This window comes from Callithrix jacchus, chromosome 4 (genome assembly GCF_049354715.1).
Source record: "Callithrix jacchus isolate 240 chromosome 4, calJac240_pri, whole genome shotgun sequence".
In the NCBI taxonomy this organism is placed as follows: Eukaryota; Metazoa; Chordata; class Mammalia; order Primates; family Cebidae; genus Callithrix; species Callithrix jacchus.
In genome coordinates this window covers 160,160,537-160,185,204 of record NC_133505.1, presented here as the reverse complement: position 1 = coordinate 160,185,204, position 24,668 = coordinate 160,160,537, and the positions used below count along the sequence as shown (strand labels likewise).

General features: G+C 37.1%; 1 protein-coding gene across 2 annotated transcripts in view; it reads right to left on the bottom strand.

Moving 5' to 3' along the window:
* Nucleotides 1–855: 855 nt before the first annotated feature.
* The window catches only part of LOC128931847 (uncharacterized), a 205,877-nt gene continuing 182,064 nt past the window's right edge, over nucleotides 856–24,668 (bottom strand). For both annotated transcript variants that reach the window (XM_054254542.2, XM_078370836.1), the window contains exons 5-6: nucleotides 2,793–2,913; nucleotides 856–1,223 (exon numbers count right to left, since the gene is read on the bottom strand). In XM_054254542.2, the coding sequence (XP_054110517.2) occupies nucleotides 1,191–1,223; nucleotides 2,793–2,913 (154 nt within the window). In that variant the 3' untranslated portion in view covers nucleotides 856–1,190. The remainder of the gene's footprint in view (nucleotides 1,224–2,792; nucleotides 2,914–24,668) is intronic.

The following is a 24,668-nucleotide window of genomic DNA, read 5'->3' as shown; positions in this document are numbered from 1 at the left end:
TCAGTCAACTATCCACACTTGAGCTTTTCCAGGAATAGTGGGACTCTAGTTATAGTAGCTAGCCATAGTCAACAGTGTCGTGTTGTATTCTATTCTTCCACAACCACTTCCCTTCTCAATCTCACCATCTTCCATCTGAATGTACAGTCATTGCAGGTCTCTTTATCTCTTTCAACACAGGTTAATACGAGCAACACCTCTCCTACTCTTCTATGCTCAGTGATTATTCTGTTAAACCACCCCTTTGTTCTAATATTTACATACCTCAGGATCTCAGGGTTTTTAGGACTTTATAACTCTTCCCTCAATTCTAGGAATTCCAAGTCTATATTATAGTACATATTGTCCTAATATTCTCATGTGTGCACACTAAAGTACATTTCATTCATAAAATTAATAATGCTATTATCTATGAATGATGTAACAGATATATAATCTGAAAAATATTTAAGACCAAATTCAATCAAAATACTATGTTTAAAAATTTACAAATCTAGAAAAAAAATTTACAAATCTTCCTGATTATGAAGATGAATTGATTTTTCTAATTCTCCCTTTCTTTTGAATTTTAATAACAGCAATCACATTCTGACTCTGAAAACCTCCCCTCCTCATGCCAACCCTGGGAGTGATTTCACAATGCATCCGTACATAACATAGACTTATTTAAAAGGAAATGAAACCAATCAAAATATCATTGACTCAATCACGACATGCCACCTTCCTGATATGTGTTATTTTTCTTCAAATGCTGTCATTTTATTTGCAAGGCGGAGGTTTGAGAATACCTGATGATTGACTGACTGAACTTGCCCACAAGAAATCCACTGTCTGATTGCTTCCCCCTGGGTAATATGAAGGTCATGGGGAAAATAAGATAAATCAATCGTTCTTTCTGCCAAGAACATATTTATTATACCCCAAATGATGGGCATAGCTGAGAAGGTACAGTTTTTATTTTGACAATAAGAGCAGTGTTTTGTTAAACCAACTTTGTCATCATCGAAAAATTTCTTCTTCTTTCAAAGTACATTTTCTCTTAGAGTGTGTACCATACAATATAAACACATTAATCGTCTCTTTTGCCATTTATTTGTTCATCTGCAGTCTCAATTTTTTGTGCCTCAAAACTCCATAACGATTTTCCTTTTTGCATTCTTTTTCTCTCTCCTTCTTTTTTCCACTCACACTCATTGATCATTTTTCTCTTTCCATCTGAGCAGCTATAACAAGAACCAGGATGATTGGATAACAAAATAAGCAATATCAACTGTTACAAGCAAAAGACATACATTTATTTAATGTAGCTTAATTATACAGCCACGTAGAACGTGAAAAATGTGCCACTATGAAATATGCAGGCAAGCCATGGGTAACACGAAGGTCCTACCAAAGCACCCAGTGGTCAGTTTTGTCATCTGACAGCACTAGAAATGCCCTCAGGTTCTTTGTGTAAGTAGCACATTCTTTTCCGTTACTCGCTAACAAAATAGTAGTACCTTTCCATTTGTATTTTCAGTATTTCTATACCATTCCTGAAAAATCTGAATCTCTTTTGAATCAGAGAGCAGAGGACAGCAATCAAGTAGATGGTACTAGTGGCAGGTAGAGACACTATCCCCTACAGGAAAATGTCTTAATACAAAACTTCTGAGGAAACAATTATTTTCATTCCTCTAGCTTCACCCTTTTTTTCTATCAGCCCCTAGGCTCAGTTGATTATCACAGCAAAGTTACCTCAGTTTTACTCTTATTCAAATCTGTATCAATATGATAAGCCTATATTAATGTCACCTTTATTTTTTCAACAAAAATGCGAATAATGAGTTCCTGACTCACCCCTGAGGATCAACCAAAATTTTCCTCCTTCACTCACCAGCTAATGGTGAGTTTGACACAAGACTCAAGAGGTAGTAATGAGTAAGGAAAGGACGTGTGGCCAAGGAGGTCTTTGAGGTAAAGATTAAAATAATTAAATGTGTAGAAGTTTGGGAAGTTTCATTTCCAAGAGCAGCTCTTGGAGAAAATAACTTATTAAAAAGTGGAGGGAAAACAGAAAACAGAGGAGAAAAAGGTCAGGTTTATTGAAAAGGTTGTTTTTCCTCCAATTATTTCAGATTTTTATGAATGCAGTTGTTTGTAATAGCCCATTTAGCACCTTTGAATTTTACTTCAACAAGGCTTCATGAGAAGTGAATGGAGATGGATGCCCCGAGGAGCTACTCTGTATTGTGTGTTAGTATAGAAGAGCGTACGCACATGCACTCAAAGCAGCACTGCAAACCATTGTCACAGGGAACCACATTATATAGTGTTAGTATAGAAGAGGGTATACACATTCAAAGCAACACTTCAAACAATTCTCATAAGTTAAAAAAAAAAGAGCATGGAATAATTCACTAGGTAAAATAGCATATTTATAATGACTTGAAATCTAGACTTGGTTTTAAATCTAACCTAACAGAAGCATTGAGTCATATTTAAGATTTGTTTTAAAATGGTCTATTAAACACAGAAAAAAACACATCTCTGTTGTGCTATTCCACAGTAAACCTTAAAGGATTAACACAATATTAACCAAATTAATATAATGTCCACCTACAAGAATCTTATTAGAAAACACATTTCTGGGGTTGGGCGCAGTGGCTTAAGCCTGTAATACCAGTACTTTGGGAGGCTGAGGTGGGTGCATTGCGGGAGTCCAAGAGTGCAAGAGCAGCCTGGGCAACACAGTGAAGCCCTGTGTTTACAAAAAATTTTTTTTTAAATTAGCTGAGCATACTGGTGCGCACCTGTAGTCCAGCTACTTGGGAGGCTGAGGTGGGAGAATCACGTGACCCCCGGAGGTAGAGGCTGCAGTCAGCAGAGATTGCAGCGCTGCACTCCAGCCTGGGCAACAGAACAGGACCATGTCTAAAAAAGAATAATAAGAAGAAAACACATTTCTTAAATGTGTTTAACTGTCTACAATAATTGGAACAAAGCAGTTTGATATATATAGATTGAAGATAATTTTTAACATTGTTAGACTTCTTTTTTTTTTTTTTTTGAGCTAGAGTCTCATTCCGTGGCCCAGGCTGGAGTGCCTTGGCACAATCTCATTTCACAGCAACCTCCACCTCCTGGGTTTAAGCAATTCTCCTGCCTCAGCCTGTTGAGTAGCTGTTACTGCACAGGTGCATGCCACTATGCCTAATTTTTGTATTGTTTTAGTAGAGGCTGGTTTTTGCCATGTTGTGCAAGCACCTCAGCCTCCCAAAGTGTTGGGACTACAGCCATGAGCCAGCACACCCAGCCACATTGTTAGACTTAAAAAAATTTTTTTATATTCGCAGAATAAATAAAACCAAATGACATTTCCATGAAGCTTACCATTAGTAATTTTAAATCACCCCCTTTAATTTATGGCAAAATTAAAGATTATTCTAAATGGCTTTTTTTTTGAGACGGAGTTTCGCTGTTGTTACCCAGACTGGAGTGCAATGGCACGATCTCGGCTCACTGCAACCTCAGCCTTCTGGGTTCAGGCAATTCTCCTGCCTCAGCCTCCCGAGTAGCTGGGACTACAGGTGCGCGCCACCACACCCAGCTAATTTTTGTATTTTTAGTAGAGACGGTGTTTCACCTTGTTGACCAGGATGGTCTCGATCTCTTGACCTCATGATCCACCCACCTCGACCTCCCAAAGTGCTGGGATTATAGGCATGAGCCACCGCGCCCGGCCCTAAATGGCTTTTAAAACTGATTTATGAATATTAGTCTATCTGAGTCTTTGCTAGCAATCTTAAAGAAAATAATAATCATGTACCCTTACCTAGTGGTTCCTATGTTCTGGGCAGTTATAAATTTAATCCAAACATCTACCCCAGGAAGTAGGTAGCTACCCATAGACAGAGGAACTGAAGTTCTCATAAGTGAAGTGGTTTTCCTAAAAGGGCAAAGCTGGGATTCAAACTCAGACAAACAGGCTGCAGAGACTGCGCTCTTCATCACTGCGGTTTATAAACAGTCTCTCCAATGATGTTGAATGAAAAATATAGCTTAGGTGCATTGTAAGATGCCGTTTTTTCTAGAGCTGTTATTTTTTTTCTTATTACTTGGTTAGGAACTGGATCTAAAATATTTTCCAGTTACCATTATTTTGTGCGTTATTTGTACCCAAATGATTACTTTTAAATTGCCTAACAATCCAGGGCCTACACACTGTACACAAATGCGTCTCTTCTCTCTCACACACACTCAACACAACTTATGGGCTCAAGTGTATCTAGTGAAGAACGTATTAGGGCATGGCAAGCAAATACACTAATATCAATAATGGTTATGCACTAAGGCAGTCAAATAGAACAGGCAGGAGAGGACATTTAATAGAACTACACAGAGAGAGACCTGAATTAGTGTTTCTGCCCATTGGGACACTGTTCTTAGTTGATGCTAAAACACAGAAGCCACTCTTCCCATCAAAACTAGTAAAAAAATGACTCCTATATTATGATGACACAAAGAACTCTGTCTTTAGAAAAAAGAACATTGGTTCAAGACAGCAGAAAGAGAGAGAAATAAATCAAGTGAGCTATGAAGTTAAATAAGAAAAAAAATAACAGGAACAAAAACAGGCAAGTAAAACCTTTTTTTCTGGCTTTATTAGATATGTATGACATAGCCAACGTGTTATTAAACAGTATATATAAGGAAGTCGCAGATGAGAACACACAAATTGCTTATAAGAATATAAAAAGCTGCTCAACATCAGTGGTAATTGGGGGAAAGATAGTTAGATCAAGAATATCAATTAAAATGTTTAGCGTCCTCTTCTCTTGCCCAATTATTCTGTTTATTCATTTAGGTCTTTTTATTGTGCTTTTGCATTCCTTCAAAAGTCTAGTCGTCTTTGAGTATCAATTATGTTTATGAATGAAGTCCTTGGTTGCTGAATATTGGTAGCTCAGACCAGTTTTGTTTCTGGTATATGAGGCAATAGCCTGTTTTCCCAGTACCTCTCCTTCCTGATTTGGAAAACTGTTGGTGGACTGTGTGTATCTGGAAAGGAGACAAATTAACTTTAAAAGGCACAAGAAGACCTTGAATTGGGATCCTTGGTTAAAGAATGTTCCAACTCCATAGAATGTTACATGCAGCCTCTTCTTTGGGGGATCCTTTCAGGGGATACAGCTGCGAGGAACTGAGTATGGCTGCTTTTAGACAGGTGCTGACTCACAACCCAGATGCAAATGAGACCTTGCCTGATCCCATGGGAAGTCTAGAGCTATGGCTCTTCAGAGTTGTTCTAAATTGATGCAAGCAGAGAGAACGTTGTTTGTATGACATAGTCTTTCATTAGTCAATGGCTGCCCCCAGGAGTAGGCATTATCTTGGGAAGACAGTTTCCTTGGAAATGTTCCAGTGAACACTCAGTAGTGAGCCACCAGACCTGGACATTATTTGTGTTTGGGGGATAGATATGTCCGTGCTGAAGACGAGATCTAGTTATGACACCACAGTGTCCACTAGGTCAACCACTTGTGTCTCTCAACTATCCCTGCTTTTCATGGTAAGTTCCTTATAGCAGAGGATAGATTCCACAGGATACTGATGAGTCCCACATCCCAAGATTTTATAAGAGAAATGTTGGTGGGACAACTGCAGCCTCTACTTCTGCAGCTGATCTTCCTAAGGTCATAAGTGAGAATCACCCTCTTCTCTCACCACTTATCTGCATTTTGCTCACTCGTTCCTGGCACCACTGTCCCTATAGAAGTTCTGACCCCCTTTTTACTGTGCCAGTCTCAGTCTGTGGTTGTTGAATGTTTTCACTCAATATTAAAATGAAGTATCAATGGAGACTCAATGCAGCACCTGAGCATTAAATATATTCTTGCCAGCAGGGCACAGTGGTTCACGCCTATAATCCCAGTACTTTGGAAGGCCAAAGCAGGTGAATCACGAGGTCAGGAGTTCAAGATCTGAAGAGGAGTCCTTTTCTCTTGCCCAATTATTCTGTTTATTCATTTAGGTCTTTTTATTGTGCTGTTACCTCTTGGTAACAGTAGTCCTGAGAGTCCGCAGTGTTGGTGAAATCTTCCTGTGACGGAGGGAAAGCTGCTGATGCAGCACAGCAACTTCCGGGCCCATCATGTCTCTTTGACCTCATCCCTCAAATCTGGTAGTTTCTGCACCGAGGGACACAGTCCACTGCGATGAAGTATGTTCAAAATTGTTTTCTATAGGCACCCCCTTCCAATGTCCAATAGTGCAGGTGGTCAGGAAAACTTGGAAGGAAGCTGCAAAAATCCAGCTGGAAATCTTGACTTTGTGAGATGTGGACACAGGAAAGTCACCTTTGTACTCCCCAGTTTTGTTATAGTCAGAGGAGGAACATGGCCAACATGGTGAAACCCCGTCTCTACTAAAAATACCAAAATTAGCTGAGCATGGCGGCGCATACCTGTAATCTCAGCTACTTGGGAGGCTGAGGCAGAAGAATCACTTGAACCAAGGAATCGGAGATTTCATTGAGCCAAGATCACGCCATTGCATTCCAGCCTGGTGACAGAGCAAGACTCCCTCTCAAAAAAAGAAAGAAAGAAAGAGAAAAAGAAAAAATATTCTTGCCTATTCTTATTGTGAAAAAAAAGGCCTTTCCCTGACAATCAGTGTCAATTATCTCTGTGAGTATAGCAACCCTTTTCTTCATCTGATGGTCTTTCAATATGAGGAGACTGAAGTGACCAGAGAGCAGTCCTAGCTTAGTTTGGCAGGACTCTTCCTGTGCACCCTAATATAAGCATTCTCAGGTGACCCATCCAGGAATCAAGCAAAGGTTCTCTATGTGACCTTAGGCGTGAGCTGAGGTACAGGCCACTGCAGTCTGCAGTCACGGGACACCTGTACCACCTGCCTATGCTGTTTATTCTGGTTCCGCTTGCCCGGATGTGCCCTTTTTTAAAATGGATTCCTGCCGAGTGTGCTGCCCCGTGTGATTTAGTAGACTGGAGAATATCCCTGATTTCATGGGTATTTGACATATCACAGTTAGAAACTCAGTCTCTCCCAGGGCCCAGCACCATACAGGTGGTACTGTGATTTCTAAATAATATATATAGTTCTCTCTCCCAATCACAAGACTTTTTTTTCCCTCCAGAACTAAGGAATCTACATTGCTACACTGCAATTCTTCTATTGGAACTTGCCATAAATCCAAATGGCATATCCTTCATCTAAGTTACATGTAATACTGTAAGCTTTAATGCATTGAGTTAGCCAAACAGCAGGGCTCTTTCGCAACAGCCTGGATTTGCTGACAAGCCCTTTCTCGCTCTAGGACCTATCCAAGAGGGAAGTCATCTCTGTTAATATCATTGGCAAACGGATTGGAGTGGTCATTCAAAGTGCGAAATATGCTGCCTGTACTACCTAAGAGGCCGGACTAGTCCTATGTTTCTTTGTAAATGGTAAAAGGGGTGAGAGTCATTTTTCTATAACTTTGAAGAAGATAAACTTGGCACGTCCCAGACGACTGAATCCCTAAAAACCTGACTGATGTGGTAGACACTCGTATATTTGTAGGGTTTATTCTACATTTCCAGGTGCATACATGTTTTACCTACACACATGCTACTCTTGCTCACCTTTACTGATGAGCTGGTGACTTTAGCAATGTATACAGTGTGGATCCATTTACACCCTATTATGATAGAGGGTGGAGGAACTCAGGAAAAAAGCCATAAATAGGTAATGTTGTCCATCCAACATGAATGAAAATTATGTAAATGAAGATTTGATGAGTTTTAACATATGAATACACTGGAGAAACTATTCCCACAATCAAGGTAATGAAGATATCTATTAATTTCAAGAGTTTTCTCATGCCCCGATGGAATTCTGCATTCTGTGCCTACCCAGTTCCAAACAATGATTGATATGATTGCTTACATTGCAAATTAAACTTTCTATCATTTTATATAAATGGAACATACAGTTTGTACTTTTTGTTTTGCTCCTTTTACTCAAAATAATTATGGTGAGATTATTGTTGCATTTATCAATTATTCATCCTTTTCTGCTGAGTAATATTCCATTGTGTGGATAAATCATAATTTGTTTATCCATTCTTTTACCAATGAATATTTTAGTTGTTTTCAAATCTTGGTTACTACAAATAAAACTACCATGCATGGACATTCAAATGTAAGGTTTTGAATGTATGTAAGCTTTCTTCCCTAAACTAAATCTGTATGAAAGGAATGTCTGGGTCATATGCTAGGTAAAAATTTAACTTTTTGAGGAACTCCTAAATCCTGTTCCAAAGTGATTTATCATTGTACATTGTCACCAGCAGTGAATAAGAACCAGTTGCCCCACCTCTTCACCAAGACTTAATATTGGCAAACCTCTTGATTTTACCCTTTTACTGGGAGTGCAGTGGCATGTTATTGTGGTTGAAGTTTGCATTTCTCTGACAACTAATGATGCTGAACATTTTTCAGCTAATGTGCATATATACATATATAAAACTTGTTAAGTGAAACACCCTTCAAATTTCTTTTGCCTGTTTTCATTGGGTTGTTTGTTTTCTTGAATAATAATAGTTCTTTATATTTTCTAGATACAGTTTCTTTTCAGCTATATATTAGCAAATATATTATCTTACCTGATGGCTTTGCTTTTTGAATTTTCAAAACAGGGTCTTATGAAGAACAAAGTTATTTTGATGAAGTCCGATACATTGACTTTTAAACAGTTTGTATCATGATTAAGAAATCTTTGCCAAACTTAAGGTCACTAAAATTTCCTCCTGTTTTCTTCTGAAAATCATGTAGTTTTTTGTCATTATTTTTAAGACAACAGCACACTTAGGGTTAATTTTGGTACATTGTTTGAGGTAATTGTTTGGGTTCATGTTTTAACAAATGGCTTGTAAAATTGTGCAGCACCATCTGTTGAAAAAATATTCCCTTCCCTCATTGAACTGCTTTGGCAACTTTCCTTTGCTTTCACATGCTTGGGAGGTGTGACTGGATGCCAGACATTTTGAATTTTAATTTGCTAGGTGATAAACATTTTTACTTATTACAAAAATGTTGGCTTTGTTCTAAAATACACTTAAGCTATTCAAAAATTATTTAGTCCTTCTAAGGCCTACTAATAAACCTTGCTAGGTGGGACAAGAGCAACCTTTATCTAGGGCTAATTTTTCCTGCTACAGAGGCAAGAAACTTCTGAATACTCTCCCCAGCACCCTATAAATTACATTTTCCTTCCTGAAAGGAAAAAAAAATAACTCTTCCTGGGTCCATGTGAGCTCTGGGAACCATTCCTTTTGCTCTTTTTAGGTGTCTCTTTTTCTGACTTCAGGTAATTTCTTTGTACATATATGTTGATGAGTAGTCAGCTAAAGAATTCAGGGAAACCCTTGGGGAAAATCTCTCTTTCTCTCATCTCTGTTTCTATCTATCTCTATCTCCATCTCCATCTCTGTCTCTTTTTCTCCCTTCTCTTGCAATCTGACCTGTGAATTCCAGTCACTTTCACCTCCCCAGGCCCCTACTTTCTTCTCTTCTCAGGATGATCACTGGCCCCACCTTGGTCTACCTGCCTCCCTGCTCTGCAGCAAATAAGCTGGGCAGAACCTGAGGCACCTGTAGGCTTCCCTCATCTGTTTCCCTTCTCTTAGTAATTACTGTGCTGCACTAATGTCCAATGTCTGAAAAACCTGTCAAATGTTTTATTTTTCAGGTGGGATGGTTCCCATTACTCCACCTTGGTCAGAATTAAAATTTTAATTTAGGCTTTTACCACATTCTAGTGGAAACCTTGCCATGCAAGTCAGGTGGTTCCATTTCTTTGGCACAATTGTTCTCCAAATTTGTCAAGAAAACTTGAGAAATTTGTTTGAAATACAGAATCTAATGTTCTGCTCCCAGAGTTTCAACCCAGTAGATCTGAAACCAAACCTTGTATCTGAATTATTAATAAGACCATCATATAACTCTGATAACAAGTGGTTAACAAACCACAATTTGAGAAACTTGATTCTGTGGTGATTTTTTGTTTTTAACTTGGGCAAAAATGACTCAGTGCATGCATGGGGTGAGGAGGGCAGGGATTTGGGCAGTATATCTATAGTTAATCCTTTGATGAATTATCATGATTATATCTCCATTTTCCACTCCAATGCCTAGTGCCTTCTTATCCAGAGCTTGGAGCCTTTCCATAGCTGGGCAGGGAGAAGTGCTTTCACATGCCATCTAGCCACACTCTGTGCTTGTTTCATGTTGCTCCTCCATGTTTAGACTGTCATTCTGATGTCACTGCTGACACTCTGGTGTCACTCTGATTGCCACTCTGATGTCATCTGCTATCTTCCTGAAAATTTTCAAAAGCCCTGAGTTACTAATGACTTTGTCTCATTTTGAGAATTGCTATGAACGTATTTTCTCAAATACACTTAGTTGTCATTTCCATTGGATTCGCTGGGGAATACAATAAGGACAGACTCAGTGTAGTATTTTCAACTGAAAGATACATGGTTTTTAAATAGCCTCACAAGTCATCTCTTAAATGAATGATTTCTTGTTATTTGAGTGAGAGACTTTTACATTCTCCCACCAAGGCAACAATGGTGTTGATAATAATATTTACGTATTCTATAGTGAGGAATCCATTTTCTGACATTTTATACTTATGACTCAACTTTCTCCTGAGAGCATCCCTAGTACAAGGACATTTTTGTCTTATTTTACTAAGGTGGGCTAGATAGCTTACTGAAAGTCACACACATGGGCAGGAATAAGAGTCTATATTTTCTGATTTGGGGATCACTGAGGTTTATTTGTGTGGTTTCACGATTTTTGTTATTTATGTTTAAAAAATCTATGAATTCATAAAACATTACCTACTGCCAAGGTCTACATTGCTGCAAAATTTTGAGGATGAATACAATTAAATAATCCTGTTGGGCATTTCAGGCATTGGTATAAGGGACTTCCAAGTACTAACTCATTTAGCCTTCCCAAGAAAGTTATGAAGTATGGATTATTGTGATTGAGATTTTATTGATGAAAAAACTTAGGTACAGGATAATTTGATCCAGATCATCCAGTCAGTAGTTGTAAAAGCCCACACTCAAATCTAGGAAATGTCTTTCAGAATCTCTGCTTTTAACATCTGGCTGTTATATGGAATAGATTCTCTGTATTCAATCTAGATAATAATATTTTTAGATGCTTGTCTCAGTATTATAAAAACCACCAGAGGTCATTTTAAACAGACTGCTTCACAAAAATACTATTTCACCAAATATCTGATTGTTCTCTTCAGTGACATTATATGACTCAGATTTTTGCAGCATCTGTTATTTTTAATCATCATCTTGTCACTTGGGATTTAAGTATTAGGTCTGAATATTGATCTCCATTACCAGTCAAGAGGCATTCTATTGGAATTTCACATTGACTTAGCAATAAAACAAAATATAGAAGTCTACCTAGAAAATTATTATTTCAGCAATTTCATGGTTTAAAGAAATGGTCTTTTGTGTATTTAAGTATTATGGTTTGCCTTACTTTTTGATTTTGATACTGCCTACCTCTTTTTTTTTTTAAGACAGAGTCCTGCTCTGTTGCCCAGGCTGGAATTAACTGGTGCCACCCCAGCTCACTGCAACCTCCACCTCCCGAGTTCAAGCAATTCTCTTGCCTCAGCCTCTCAAGTAGCTGGAATTACAGGCACATGCCACCATGCCTGGCTAATTTTTTTTTTTTTTTTTTTTTTGTATTTTGTATTAGAGACAGGGTTTCACCAAGTTGGCCAGGCTGGTCTAAAACTCCTGACCTCAGGTGATCTGCCAGCCTCGGTCTCCCAAAGTCCTGGGATTACAGACTCGAGCCACCACACCCGACTCTTCCTACATTTTAAAATAAGTTTTATGAGGAGAGGATTCTTACCCAGGATCAGGAAGGATTTTTCTATTATCTTAAAACCTCAAAAGATTTCTTTTGGTAGACACACTGCTATATCCCTACACCATGAGTTTTGGGGCACTTTTATTTATGTAATGGCAGCACCTAGCATTGTGGCCAGGTGCCCAACATGTGATAGGAGTTAAAAAACAATTGTCCAATAAATGAATTTGTATCACTAGTTTTAAAATTAGATTTGTCTGTTTTGAAAGGTAGCTAATAATAAGAATATATATATATATTTTTACAAGTTATTGGCTAGGAAAAATATTACTTTAATGTATTTTTTCCTCCTTCCATATTGCTTTTCTACTAGAGAAATATTTATTGTCTCTTGAGATACATTTTTTAAATAGCATCTGAATTTCTTTCCACAAACCCATTTACAAATAAGATTTAATAAGAGAGAAAAATATCTTATTGCATATTTCCAAATTTCCATGTATATTCATGCCATTAACATGATTCTTAATCCACACAATACAGAAGCATCTGTTTGTCATTTAATGCTACTATAGTGTGGTTTTGGCACCAGCAAGAAATAATTTTTTCTTGCATTAATGGAGAACTAAATTTATAATATCCTGGCTTTTGTGAGAGAGCAAACCTTTTCAGAACTATAATAATTTTTATAAAAAAACTAAAAATAATGCTATTAAAAGCTGTCAAAAATCCAAGGTGTACAATTTAGTTGACTGTCTTTTTAAATTTTATTTTATGTTTGTGTTTGAGATAGTCTGTTCAAAGAACATTGAAACAGGAGAAAGAGCACTGGCTGGGAGTCAGGAAATGTAAACGCTTCCTTAGGTAACTGTCATCAGTAAAATGAAAAATGAAATTGGATTAGAACACCTGTCATATCCATTTATAAAGAGGTTAAGTTTCATAATATAAATACTTATATGAGAACACATGGACACAGGGAGGCGAACAACACACACCAGGGCCTGTCAGTGGTAGAGAGGGGAGGGAGCACATCAGGACAAATAGTTAATGCATGTGGGGCTTAAAACCTAGATGATGGGTTGATAGGTGCAGCAAACCACCATGACACATGCATACCAATGTAACAAATCTTCATGCTCTGCACCTGCATCTCGGAACTTAAAATAAAAATTATAAATAAATAAACACTTATGAAATATAAATATAATTTATATAATACATAATATAGCACCTAACAGAAACCAGCCAGCTGAGTGTAGAAAATAAGGAACAAAATATAGATATGGAAGAAAGATAACTGATTTGAGAGTTCCAGATCCAACACTATCCCATGCTCATAATATCACCTTGGAAGAGTCATATGTGATATTTGGACCTCGTTCTTGTCATCTAGAAAATGGTAGAATGGTTTGGTCCAGATGATCTCAAAAGTCCCTTTTAGCTCTCAAAATTATACGTTCATTATGATTCATATTGGGACACTTCTCTCAGATTGAACCTCTTTTCTGACTTAAGGAAGGTTAAATCTTTGAGTAGTTTTGTAATTAGACATGATTTAGGAAACAGTTGTCAGCACAATTATACAACACTTGAAGCGTATTCTGTGATTGGATCCCATTTTGAGCCAGGACTGGAACTCCAGCAGATGGCACTATGCCATCACCGCGGGACCAGCCAGCCCTTAAATGTAAGCACTCATCGCTCACTCAAAAGTCTTCATCATTTGCAGTAATCAGCAGTGCCATGCTCTTTTTCTTTATTATTATCAGCTGAATTTAATACTTTCTAATTTGAATAATTATGTGCTGTTTAATTCTCCACTCTGCTGACAGGTGGATAAAAGTTGAAAGAGGAGTTTGCCAGTTCTAAACCTTGTGTAAATAACAGGGCAGGGGTAATGAAGTTGTCTTTTCCCAATAAGAAAGATTATCGAATGCTACCTTTCCTGAAGGCTGCTGGACCAGACAGACATTGAGACCATGCACTCTGTGAAGGCAAGAACCATGCCTGATTCATGTTTGTATTGCTATGCCCTAGCTTATTCAGAGGTGATTAATAAAGCTGTGGGATGGGTTAAAAACAGAATACAGGATTACTAACATAGGGTGTATGTAGATAGATGTGGAGATGATAATGTATAGCAATTTTCTTCCAGTACTTCAAATTTTAAAGGAGAGTAGTAGGTACAGTGATCAGCTGAGAGGGAAGATGAAGAGGCACTAGAAGTTCAGACGGCAGAGAAAAAGTTGTAAAATGTCTTTTAGGAGAGTGGGAGACCACATGAAATATACTAGAATAATATGGTATGATTCCAGAGCATATGGCATGATGACTGACCAGTTTTTAAAATAAGCTGAAGGTTTCGGTTCTGATTTAAAACAAGAATAATAAAGCTGCAAATTTAACTCCAGCTATGTTCACAGGGGCAGGCATGGTACAGGTAGAAAGTTTGACATAGTCATTTTTGAGATTTTTACCCCACAAAAACCAGAGAGATAAATGGGATCAAGAGGGTCAAGGGTGATTGCAGTGATTGACCATGGAATTTAAGATGAATAAAGAAAAAAATAGAATGTTAAGGAATAAAAATAAGGGAGGACCTATGAATTCAAGGTCCTGGTAGGGTTGAAAGACAGTTAAAGTGTTAGATGAAGTCAGGTGAAATGTTAGTGGTGGCAGTCAGCAAGAAACATATAAAACTGAAATTATGGAAAGGTTGTAGTTATTGGCAATGACAAATCCTAGAATATGACCACAAGAGTTATGACTGAGGTAGCGTGAAGGGTAACATTACTGAAAGAGAGGAGTCTTAGAAAGAGGCCAACGTGTTAGAAATAGTCTTTGTAAGTATCTTAAAATCAACAGGAAGAAAGTCAGAAGTAGTGTTCGAAAGAGTGACAGTGAGTAAAATGGAGATCATCAAGGAATCAGTGAGAATGAGACAAGGGCACTCCCCGACCAGATGATAATCATGTTGAGGATACAATTAATGAGATGACACATTCAAAGAGTATTTTAGGGGGGAGGGAAGGAGAATGGTTTGAAAACAACGAAAAATAATGAGGACATTTCCTCAGCACATGCGCATGGGGAGGATATAAAAGTCACCATTTGAAAGGACTGCAAAGAAAGTGGAGTAGTCAGAAGATCTAGAATTCCGTTAGGGCAAGAAGGTGAAATAGTCACAGAGAAAGAGCATACTGTAATCAAGGAAGAGCATAGATAACATGTGATAATGATGACCGTAATATTTAGAGGAAATCATGAAAAAGCTTTCAGTATTTGTGAAAGAATGGAGAAAAGAAGTAGAACAGAGGGATAGTTGACCTTTGTGAAAATTAGCATAAAAAATGAGAGGTGACTAACATGAAAAGGAAAAAAAGGTGTAATAATATTTATAAGTCACTGTGGATTCAAGGAAGATGATAGTGGTGAAGCTTTGGAAGCTGGTGTAAAGGAAAGAACAGGTGTTAGGATTCTTTTGCTGATGCTCATTAATGGAAGTAATGAGATCTATGGAAGCTGTGTTTAGTCCCACTCTATGATACCTTGGTGACCCTTGCTGATGAGAGCATCAGATCCCCACTCGGACTTGTGGATTGGTTGAAGGGTGAGCTGAAACATCAGTGCACAGTTTCTGTATTGAAGGCTGATGATGGAGTTTAAACTCCTCAGGAGGTCATTTGTTATTTGCATGGTAGGGGCCTACTCTTCAGTGGTGATAGGTATAGAAGGTTCTGAATTTTTCTGAGAAAAAATTCTCTGTTTTCTTTTTAGGAATTTTTATTATTTGGATGTTGGGCCCTCCTGCAATGATCCTCTAATTTTCTTGTCTTTTTTTCTGCAGTTTTTGTATATTTGCCTATTCTTGCCAAATTTCTTCAACTTTATTTTTTCTACATTCATAGGAATAATGGGGAGGGGGTTGGATGACACTCGAGAGACCTTTCCTTGTCTGTTTTCCAAGAAAAAGCATCTAGTGGTTGTTTTGTGGGTGCAAGATTTTTTCTTCTCTCACAAGACATTATCATTTCTTTGGTGCTTTCTTTTCCATAAATTACTTTATTTCCTTAACGTTACTTTCTTTTTTCATTAGGCACTACAATGTCAGTAAACAGCATGGTACTGGTACCAAAACAGAGATATAGACCAATGGAACAGAACAGAGGCCTTGGAGGCAACGTCACAATCTACAACCATCTGATTTTTGACAAACATCACAAAAACAAGCAATGGGGAAAGGAGTCCCTGTTTAATAAATGGTGTTGGGAAAACTGGCTAGTTACGTGCAGAAAGCAGAAACCGGACCCCTTCCTGACACCTTACACTCTAATTAAATCCAGATGGATTAAAGACTTAAACATAAGACCTAACACCATAAAAACCCTGGAAGAAAACCTAGGTAATACCATTCAAGACATAGGCATAGGCAAGGACTTCATAAGTAAAACACCAAAAGCATTGTCAACAAAAGCCAAAATAGACAAATGGGACCCAAGTAAACTCCACAGCTTCTGCACAGCAAAAGAAACAATCATTAGAGTGAACCAGCAACCAACAGAATGGGAAAAAATTTTTGCAATCTACCCATCTGACAAAGGGCTAATATCCAGAATATACAAAGAACTAAAACAGATTTACAAGAAAAAAACAAGCAAGTCCATTCAAAAGTGGGTGAAGGATATGAACAGACACTTTACAAATGAAGACATATATGAGGCCAACGAACATACGAAAAAATGCTCATCATCACATTTGCATTGATAGAGAAATGCAAATCAAAACTACATTGAGATACCATCTCATGCCTGTTAGAATGGTGATCATTAAAAGATCTGGAGCCAACAGATGCTGGAGAGGATGTGGAGAAATAGGAACACTTTTACACTGTTGGTGTGAGTGTAAACTAGTTCAACCATTATGGAAGACAGTGTGGCAATTCCTCAAGGACCCAGAAATAGAAATTTCATTTTACCCAGCAATCCTATTACTGGGTATATATCCAAGGGATTATAAATCATTCTATTATAAGGACACATGGACACGAATGTTCATTGCAGCACTGTTTACAATAGCAAAGCCTTGGAACCAATCCAAATGCTCATAGATGATAGACTGGACAGGGAAAATGTGGCACATATACACCATGGAATACTATGCAGCCATAAAAAATGAGTTGGTGTTCTTTGTAGGGACATGGATGAACCTGGAGACCATCATTCTCAGCAAACTGACACAAGAATAGAAAATCAAACACCACATGTTCTCACTCATAGGTGGGTGTTGAACAATGAGAACACATGGACACAGGGAGGTTAGCACTACACACTGGGGTCTGTGTGGGGGAACTAAGGGAGGGACAACATGGCATGGGGAGTTGGGGAGGGATAACATGGGGAGAAATGCTGGATATAGATGATGGGGAGGAAGGCAGCAAACCACATTGCCGTGTGTGTACCTATGCAACAATCTTGCATGTTCTTCACATGTACCTCAAAACCTAAAATGCCATAAAATATATATTTTTTTAAAAATTTCTGTAATGCGGCAAGAGGTTGTCAACTACTGGAATTAACCAAAGTAAACAGGCCAAGAACAAGATGTTACCCTTGGCTTTTTCCAAAAAGAATGTCTGTAGGTATTTTCTTTGAGCCACTAAACTTCTACAAAGAAGAATCTTTCAATATCTTTAGAAAGTAAAACAGTGGAAGGGGGTATAATGTATATAAATTTCATCTAATCTCCATTTCTAATAAGATACCTTAGTTCCCACCCTTTTTTCTGTCATTATTCCCTCCAATTCTAGTTATACATAGAATAAATGTCACGGGAATAGTTGTATTAAGCACAGATTAAGAAAAATTTCTTCTAAGGGATCTAAGGGTTTCTTACAGAGACTCACAGATAACCTCCCAGCGTTCATCCCACCTCTTTCCTCCACATCCTGAGGTTTAGAGAGTTTCTAATTCCTTAGCCTCCAATGGGCTCTGCTTTGTAAATTAGCTTGTTTCTAAATGGCATTTTCTCCTGCTGCCCTGAATTTCAGCTTTCTCAGCTCTGCTAAGCTTCTGATTGCTAATACAGCTGTTTTTCAGCCTCTAAAAATTTACTAAAGTTTCTCACATACTGTTGCCTCCTTTCCTGTACTTGGTGCCTGGTGGCTCATTTCTTTCTATCCCCCACACCGCCCCCCCACCCCCATGCTGGTATTTCAGCAGGATATGTAAATGAAGCAGAGATTGTATTTAATTTCCCTGTAATCCATCATTCCCTTCTGCTGGTAGAACAGAAAGCCTCCTGCTAAGACTCCTGTTGGAGCAAGTGTAACCTGGAGTTAATGTTCGTGTAGCCAACAATGATTTTGTTGTCATTGTTGTAAAAACCACACATAAAACTAGGAATGCAAATTTGGTTTTGCCATTTTCTCAAAGGAAAGAGATTTATACACCTGTCCTATTTAATTCTATGTGATAAATGTCACTATTGACATGTTACAGAGGTGCCAGCTGAACTTTGCATAAGGGAACTTAACGAGCTTGCTAAGTGTGGAAGCAAACTTTGTCCCAGGTCTCTTTGAACCCAGAAATCATCCTCCTGACACTGTATCACACATCCTCCTTCAGGACCTCAAACTGACCTTAGTTATCTAGTTTGGAGAAATTATTGGGAATATGTTGTAATTTAATGAATTTGCATGAAAATATAATTGCTGTGATATATTAAAGTATTAGGTGACATCACACTAATGATTTCAAGTCTCTGTGTTCTTTAACATAAGAAGTCATAGATTAGTCATTTTTAGACAGTTTCCCTGTATTCTTTGGGCATGGGGTGGTGGAAGCCCAGTGCAGAGAGGCAGAAGGAAGAAGAAAAGTAGAGTAGGAAGTGTGAGAATGTGCATTGTACATTTAATCTATGCTTGTGCAGCATGTCCAGGCACACCAGCTTCAATTCACTTCATCATGAGAGACAAAAATAAACATAATAAGATAGAAGACATTCTCTAGCCTCAAAAAATTGAACTATCTTAAAACATATGTATATATTAGAAATATTTGCAAATGAATTTCTTGACAGAGGCAAGACAAATATGGTGCCATAATTCAGCAGATGAGACTCAAGAATCCTTGGTGAACTGGCCATTACACCCTCTAAAAATTGGATTTACAGGCTTGTATATTCCAACAGTGCCTTCCAATCAAATCTATCATATCCTAAATGACATGACATAAACAAAGCCTCTTTTTCTAATGAGTTTCTTGTGTTTTTCTCCTCTGTTTCCCTGCTAACATTCTTTTCTCATCAGCAAGGGCAACACATTTGTTCTTTAAAATAAATTTGAATTGAAATTACAAAAGAAGAGTGGGTGGTAAATTCCTGGCAAGGTATATAATCTGATGAGACATAAAAATAATGAAATTTCAGCCAACTTCACCAGAGCCTGAAGGTTTAACTCTATAAAAAGTATCAGAGAAAGAAGATTGGCACTGATGTGTTAAAATTGCAAGATTAATCCTCACCACAGCAAGAAATAGGATGATTTACTGATGAAAACTTTCATGTTACAAGTCAGTGACATCAATAATTGCTTTCAGTGTAACAACTAGAATCTAGATTGTAACTTATTTTTGTCATCATTGTTTTAGCTTTTATTTTCAATGTGTGAAGAATGTGTAGAAGGATTTCGCTCTGTACAGAATCAGGCTCGTGATAGAACAGCCCTCAGCCCACAGCACTACTCCATCTGCCCTGTTTATCCTTAACCTAGAAAGCAAGACAGACCATTGGAGGTGCTTGACTAGAAGTTCTCTTTGCTTCTATAAAGTTCATTGGCTTCTTTGCTTTGCTTTCTTATTTTCACAATATTGTATGACTGATCTCAAAGAATTATCTGAGTAGTAATACATTTCACCATCACCGAGTAACATATTGAGTGAGTACTTTTGACACTGTAAAAAAACTTTACATTAGTTATTTGACTTAATATAATACTCAGAATTATTCACTTTAGGAATATTGTTACCACCTCCACTTTAGTTTTGAGAAATGTGAGTGGCAAAAAGTAAAACAACATACTCAAGGTCACACCACTGAGAAGTGTGTTAGGTAAGTTAGTCTGAATATTAGTTGCTAAATTATATCAGCAACAATCGAATTTTTTAGTAGAGTCCATTAACTTAAAATTCACTAATCATGAACTTTACAAAATGTCAGTTCAAGAATCCATCAAACTCTATTTTAAATGTCCACAATGTAATGAGCTTAATTAGGAATAACTTAGTCACACGTGGAATAAACTGTTTCTTTCAGAAACACCCACATGATAGCCTGAAGGAAGTTAGTAATACCTCAGAATTGGACCTTCCAGAAAATATGTGTCATTGTCCAGTTCACATCAGCAGAGTCTACAGAACTCTGTGACCCAAAGACCAAAAGTCTGCTGACCCAAAGACCAAAATGTCTGCTGACCCAAATTTACATTTCCCTTTGCTTGCCATATGTCTCAGCAGCATACAGATGAGTTGGCATTATATATATTGCCAAGGGCACAGATAAACGTGCTGTAAGTAGTTAATAATAGTGAATTTATTCAAGAGGTTTATTATATAGAAAAAAATGGTTTTTAAATTCAGCAAAAATTGTATCTGTTCATAAGCATTCCTTTCTGAATTGATCTTATTTTAAGGAGGACTAGACTTCAATGGGGGTAGACAGAAGCACATCAAAAGTGGATTCCTTTAATATGGTTTTAGCTAATGAGACAAAGAAAATAAGCAAAACAAATTTAAAAAGTCAATATTCCTTAATCAAACAGGAAAATGCAAAAGTCAATTAAATATATAGTATTGCTTACCACTCAAATTTTCAAAACATCTACAAATCATAGTGGCTGTTCTGGGAACACTTACTGTGTTCCATGCCCTATGAGAGCTTATTCAGATAATTTATTTTATTTTACCTTCTTGAAAACTGCTACAAACACTTATCTGTAGGATTGAGACATTATTTGGGCATGTAGATGGCACTCTACACTTATACTATGAAAAAGGTTAGGATACAAACAGGATAAATGTCAAGTTTTAGAGAAGGTTTACTATGTCGTCTTTGATTAAATGTGCCAATTTAAATGAAAATCTGCATAAAGACACTAAGATTGCCACAGAGGGTGGACCTCACAGTCTGAACTGTGAAGTGCAATAGGTCAGGCAGAATGGGTGCAGCTCCCCACCATTCACATCTCCAAGCAGGTCCAAACAGCTCCTTCTAATTTACAAGGATAACGAAATATATCTAATTGATCCTACTCACTGCTAGGAAGCAATACATTAACTGGCAGAATACCATGGCCTTATTCTTGCCAGATTTGTCCTAGTAAAATCAAATCAAACCAACATGTATCTAGGCAAAAAACCTTAAGTATATTTTTCCTCATTTCCCCCAATTTTGAATGAAAAATGTGTGGTTTTCAGTAAGGAGCTTCTAGGCTCATGAAGTTTAGAGACAGATTTATGCACCATGTGATTAAGCATAATTAACCAAATTAGGAATATTATTTTGCCTCTCTTTATTACACCTATTCTAGAACAGGCACAAAAATAAATGCCTAAAAGACCAAACCTTGATTAGAGTCATGTCATGTGTCCAGTAAGATATTTTACAAAAGAAAAACAATCAAGAAACATTAAACACAATGAGTGCTCATAAACATTTCTTGTCTTCATTGTTTGTAATGTGATTTGGAAGTAAGGAAGTTCTCAACTCCTGCAAGTAAGTGAAAACACATAAAACATAGATTGCTGTTCTGTAAGGATAACAAATATGTTGTGTTATTTGCCATTTAAATATTCAAAACATCTATAAATAATAGATGCTCTCATTTGAGAGCACTTACTAATGACCATGCACTATGAGAGTTTTATCTATATTATTTCACTTTATTTTCATCATCACTTAATAAGGTAAGAGTTAATGCTTCATTTTATAGGTGAGAAAAATAGGAGCTTAAGGATCAACTATTTTTTCCAAGGTTAAACAACTAGTGGTCCTGATACTGATCATAGCTGTCTGAAACCAAAACCTGTCTTCTTGGTGACACTATTATAGTTCCTCTTATCAAGTGTTTGACTCCTGGTAAATTTACTAGTTACTGTTTATTTGTGTTGCTATAAAGGAACACTTGAGGCTGGGTAATTTATAAAGAGGTTTATTTGGCTCATGGTTCTGCAGACTATACAAGCATAGCACCAGCGTCAGTTCCACTTCTGGGGAGGTTTCAGGAGGTTTGCAGTTATGGTGGAAGGCAGAGGGGAGACAGCCTGTCACATGAAGAGAAGAAAAGCAAGAAAGAGAGAGAGGGAGACAGAGAGAGAGTGTGTGTGGGGAGAGAGAGAGAGAGAGAGAGAGAGAGAAAGAAAGGACGAGAACAAGGTACCAGGCTCTTTTAAACAACCAGCTGTCCAGTGAACTAACTGGGCAAGAACACACTCATCACCAAGGGGATGGTGCTAAACCATTCATGAGGGTGGGATCCCTCCCCATGATCCAATACCTCCCAATAGGCCCCATCTCAAACACTGGGGATCATATTTCAACATGAGATTTGGAGGGGACGCACATTCAAATCATTTCAACTACATCATCAAGTATTAACCCTCTGGAAAATATAATACAAATGTCCTTTTAAGTATTTAAAGACAATTTCAGACTACCTCCATAAAATATGCTGCATGCATAATAAAGGGTGTATCTGGATTTCTAAGTGTCACATCTTGAAGCTCTCCCTCTCCTGCTGGAAAAGGAGTCAGAAAATTCAAGTCCCCCTCTTGACATACCACATGCCTATTTGTCCATTGAGATAGGCTGACCTTTTCAAGCAATGTGCAGCACCCCTTAGCTTCATAAAATGTTCAGTGTAGAAAGAATATGCTCCGTATCCATAATAAAGTCACCACAAATCAAATAAATGACCAGGTTGCATTCCCCAGTCTAATTCTCAATCCTTGGAGTCTGTCTCTTTTTGCATCAAAAATCCAGGCAATGACATGCTATGATCCCTACCAATTAGATAGTGTTGCCTGATCAAGACATATTTTCTCCTAATTAAATGCTAAAAAGGTTGGAACGGTGTATGTTACCATGACTGCATTTATTGTCTTTGTTCAATACAATTTTAATGAACAATACAGCAAGTGATGAAATGGCCTGAACTCATCTTGTCTTTAATAGTTGCTACATTTAATTTTATTCAACATTTAGTGTGCAGATCTAAAGCATCATTTAAAATCATTTATCAACAGTTGATCAAACATACTGTACAAAAGTAATATGAAAAATACTGGAAACAAATATTAAGAGATATTTTTGCTCAAGTTTATAGAGTATAACAAATGATTCAGCAAAAAGTAGGATAGATTTTTTAAAAGGAGGAATTTTTTTTAAGTAGCACAGTGAAATAATAATGTTTTTCAAGTTAGAATACCATGGACTAGTGGGCAGTTGTGGGAGAAGGGCAAAACTGCTTCCAAAATTAATATATTGAGTATAAATTTGCTGATAAACAGCTATAAAAATAGAAATAACAAATACATTAATATGTGCATTAAATGCTTACTTTCCAATCACTTTCTTTTATTTATTTTGATATAGGATTATTATAAACATTTTTTAAGAGAGGAAATTAAGTCTGAGAATTTTATTAATTTCTCCTGAATCGTGCAGGGAAATGTGTGCTAGGCCCAAATTCAGATTCAGATCTGTCTATCTCCAGGGTTCAGGCTTTTAACCATGAAGCATAGTTTGAAAAAATAAAGTCTGCAGTCCCCAAGTTACAGCAGAACTAGAGAAACAACATTTGAACACACGTACCCCTATTTGGCATCCATTTCAACAGAACCATGTTTTCTTCATCTCCCAAAGCAGACAAGAAGAAATCCTTACTAAGACTTTTCTGCAAGTTAGCTATCAAATGGCCTAACACACTCATACAGGCATTGATTAGAATCTGTATAAAGTGTGAAGTTCTGAAAGGAGGAAAATGTAAATTCCATGATTAATTCATTTCGGTAAAATATTACATTTTCAGAAGTATATTTTGTGAAAAGGGAAACTAAGTTGGCTACTTTCTTAAACAAAGAGAAAATATTGTTAATTACTTTCTATTCATGGGAAATCTCTAACGCTAACAACAAATAGAAGGATCATGGCATTAGGTGGCCAATAAAAATTTTGTGATTAGAAAAGAGTCCACGAGAGGTATCAAGAAATGTTTAAATATATTAATTAGTGTGTTAATGTTTTATTTACATTTTGTTTTATTTTTAAAACAAATACAAAATAATGATCACACATGCAACTTCCCAAATTTTCTATCCTATATGTTTTCTTTACAAAAGAAAATAGATAGCATTCTACCTTTATTATTTATTAATTTTGAGGCAAAATATTTTAATATTAACTTTTGGATAAAATGAAAATATGTCACATTAATTGTAGACACCTATTTTAAGATGCATCCAATTCCCACCACACAAAAAAAAATAATAAATGTTTGAGGTGATAGAGATGCCAATTACACTAATTTGATCATTACACAATGCATATATGTATTGAAACATCACACTGTACACCATAAATATGTATGATCATTATGTATCAATTAAAATAAGGTTCTTTTGTGTGTGTGTGTATGTGTTTTTGAGACAGAGTTTCATCTTGTTATTCAGGCTTGAGTACAATGGTGTGACTTGGCTCACTGCAACCTCC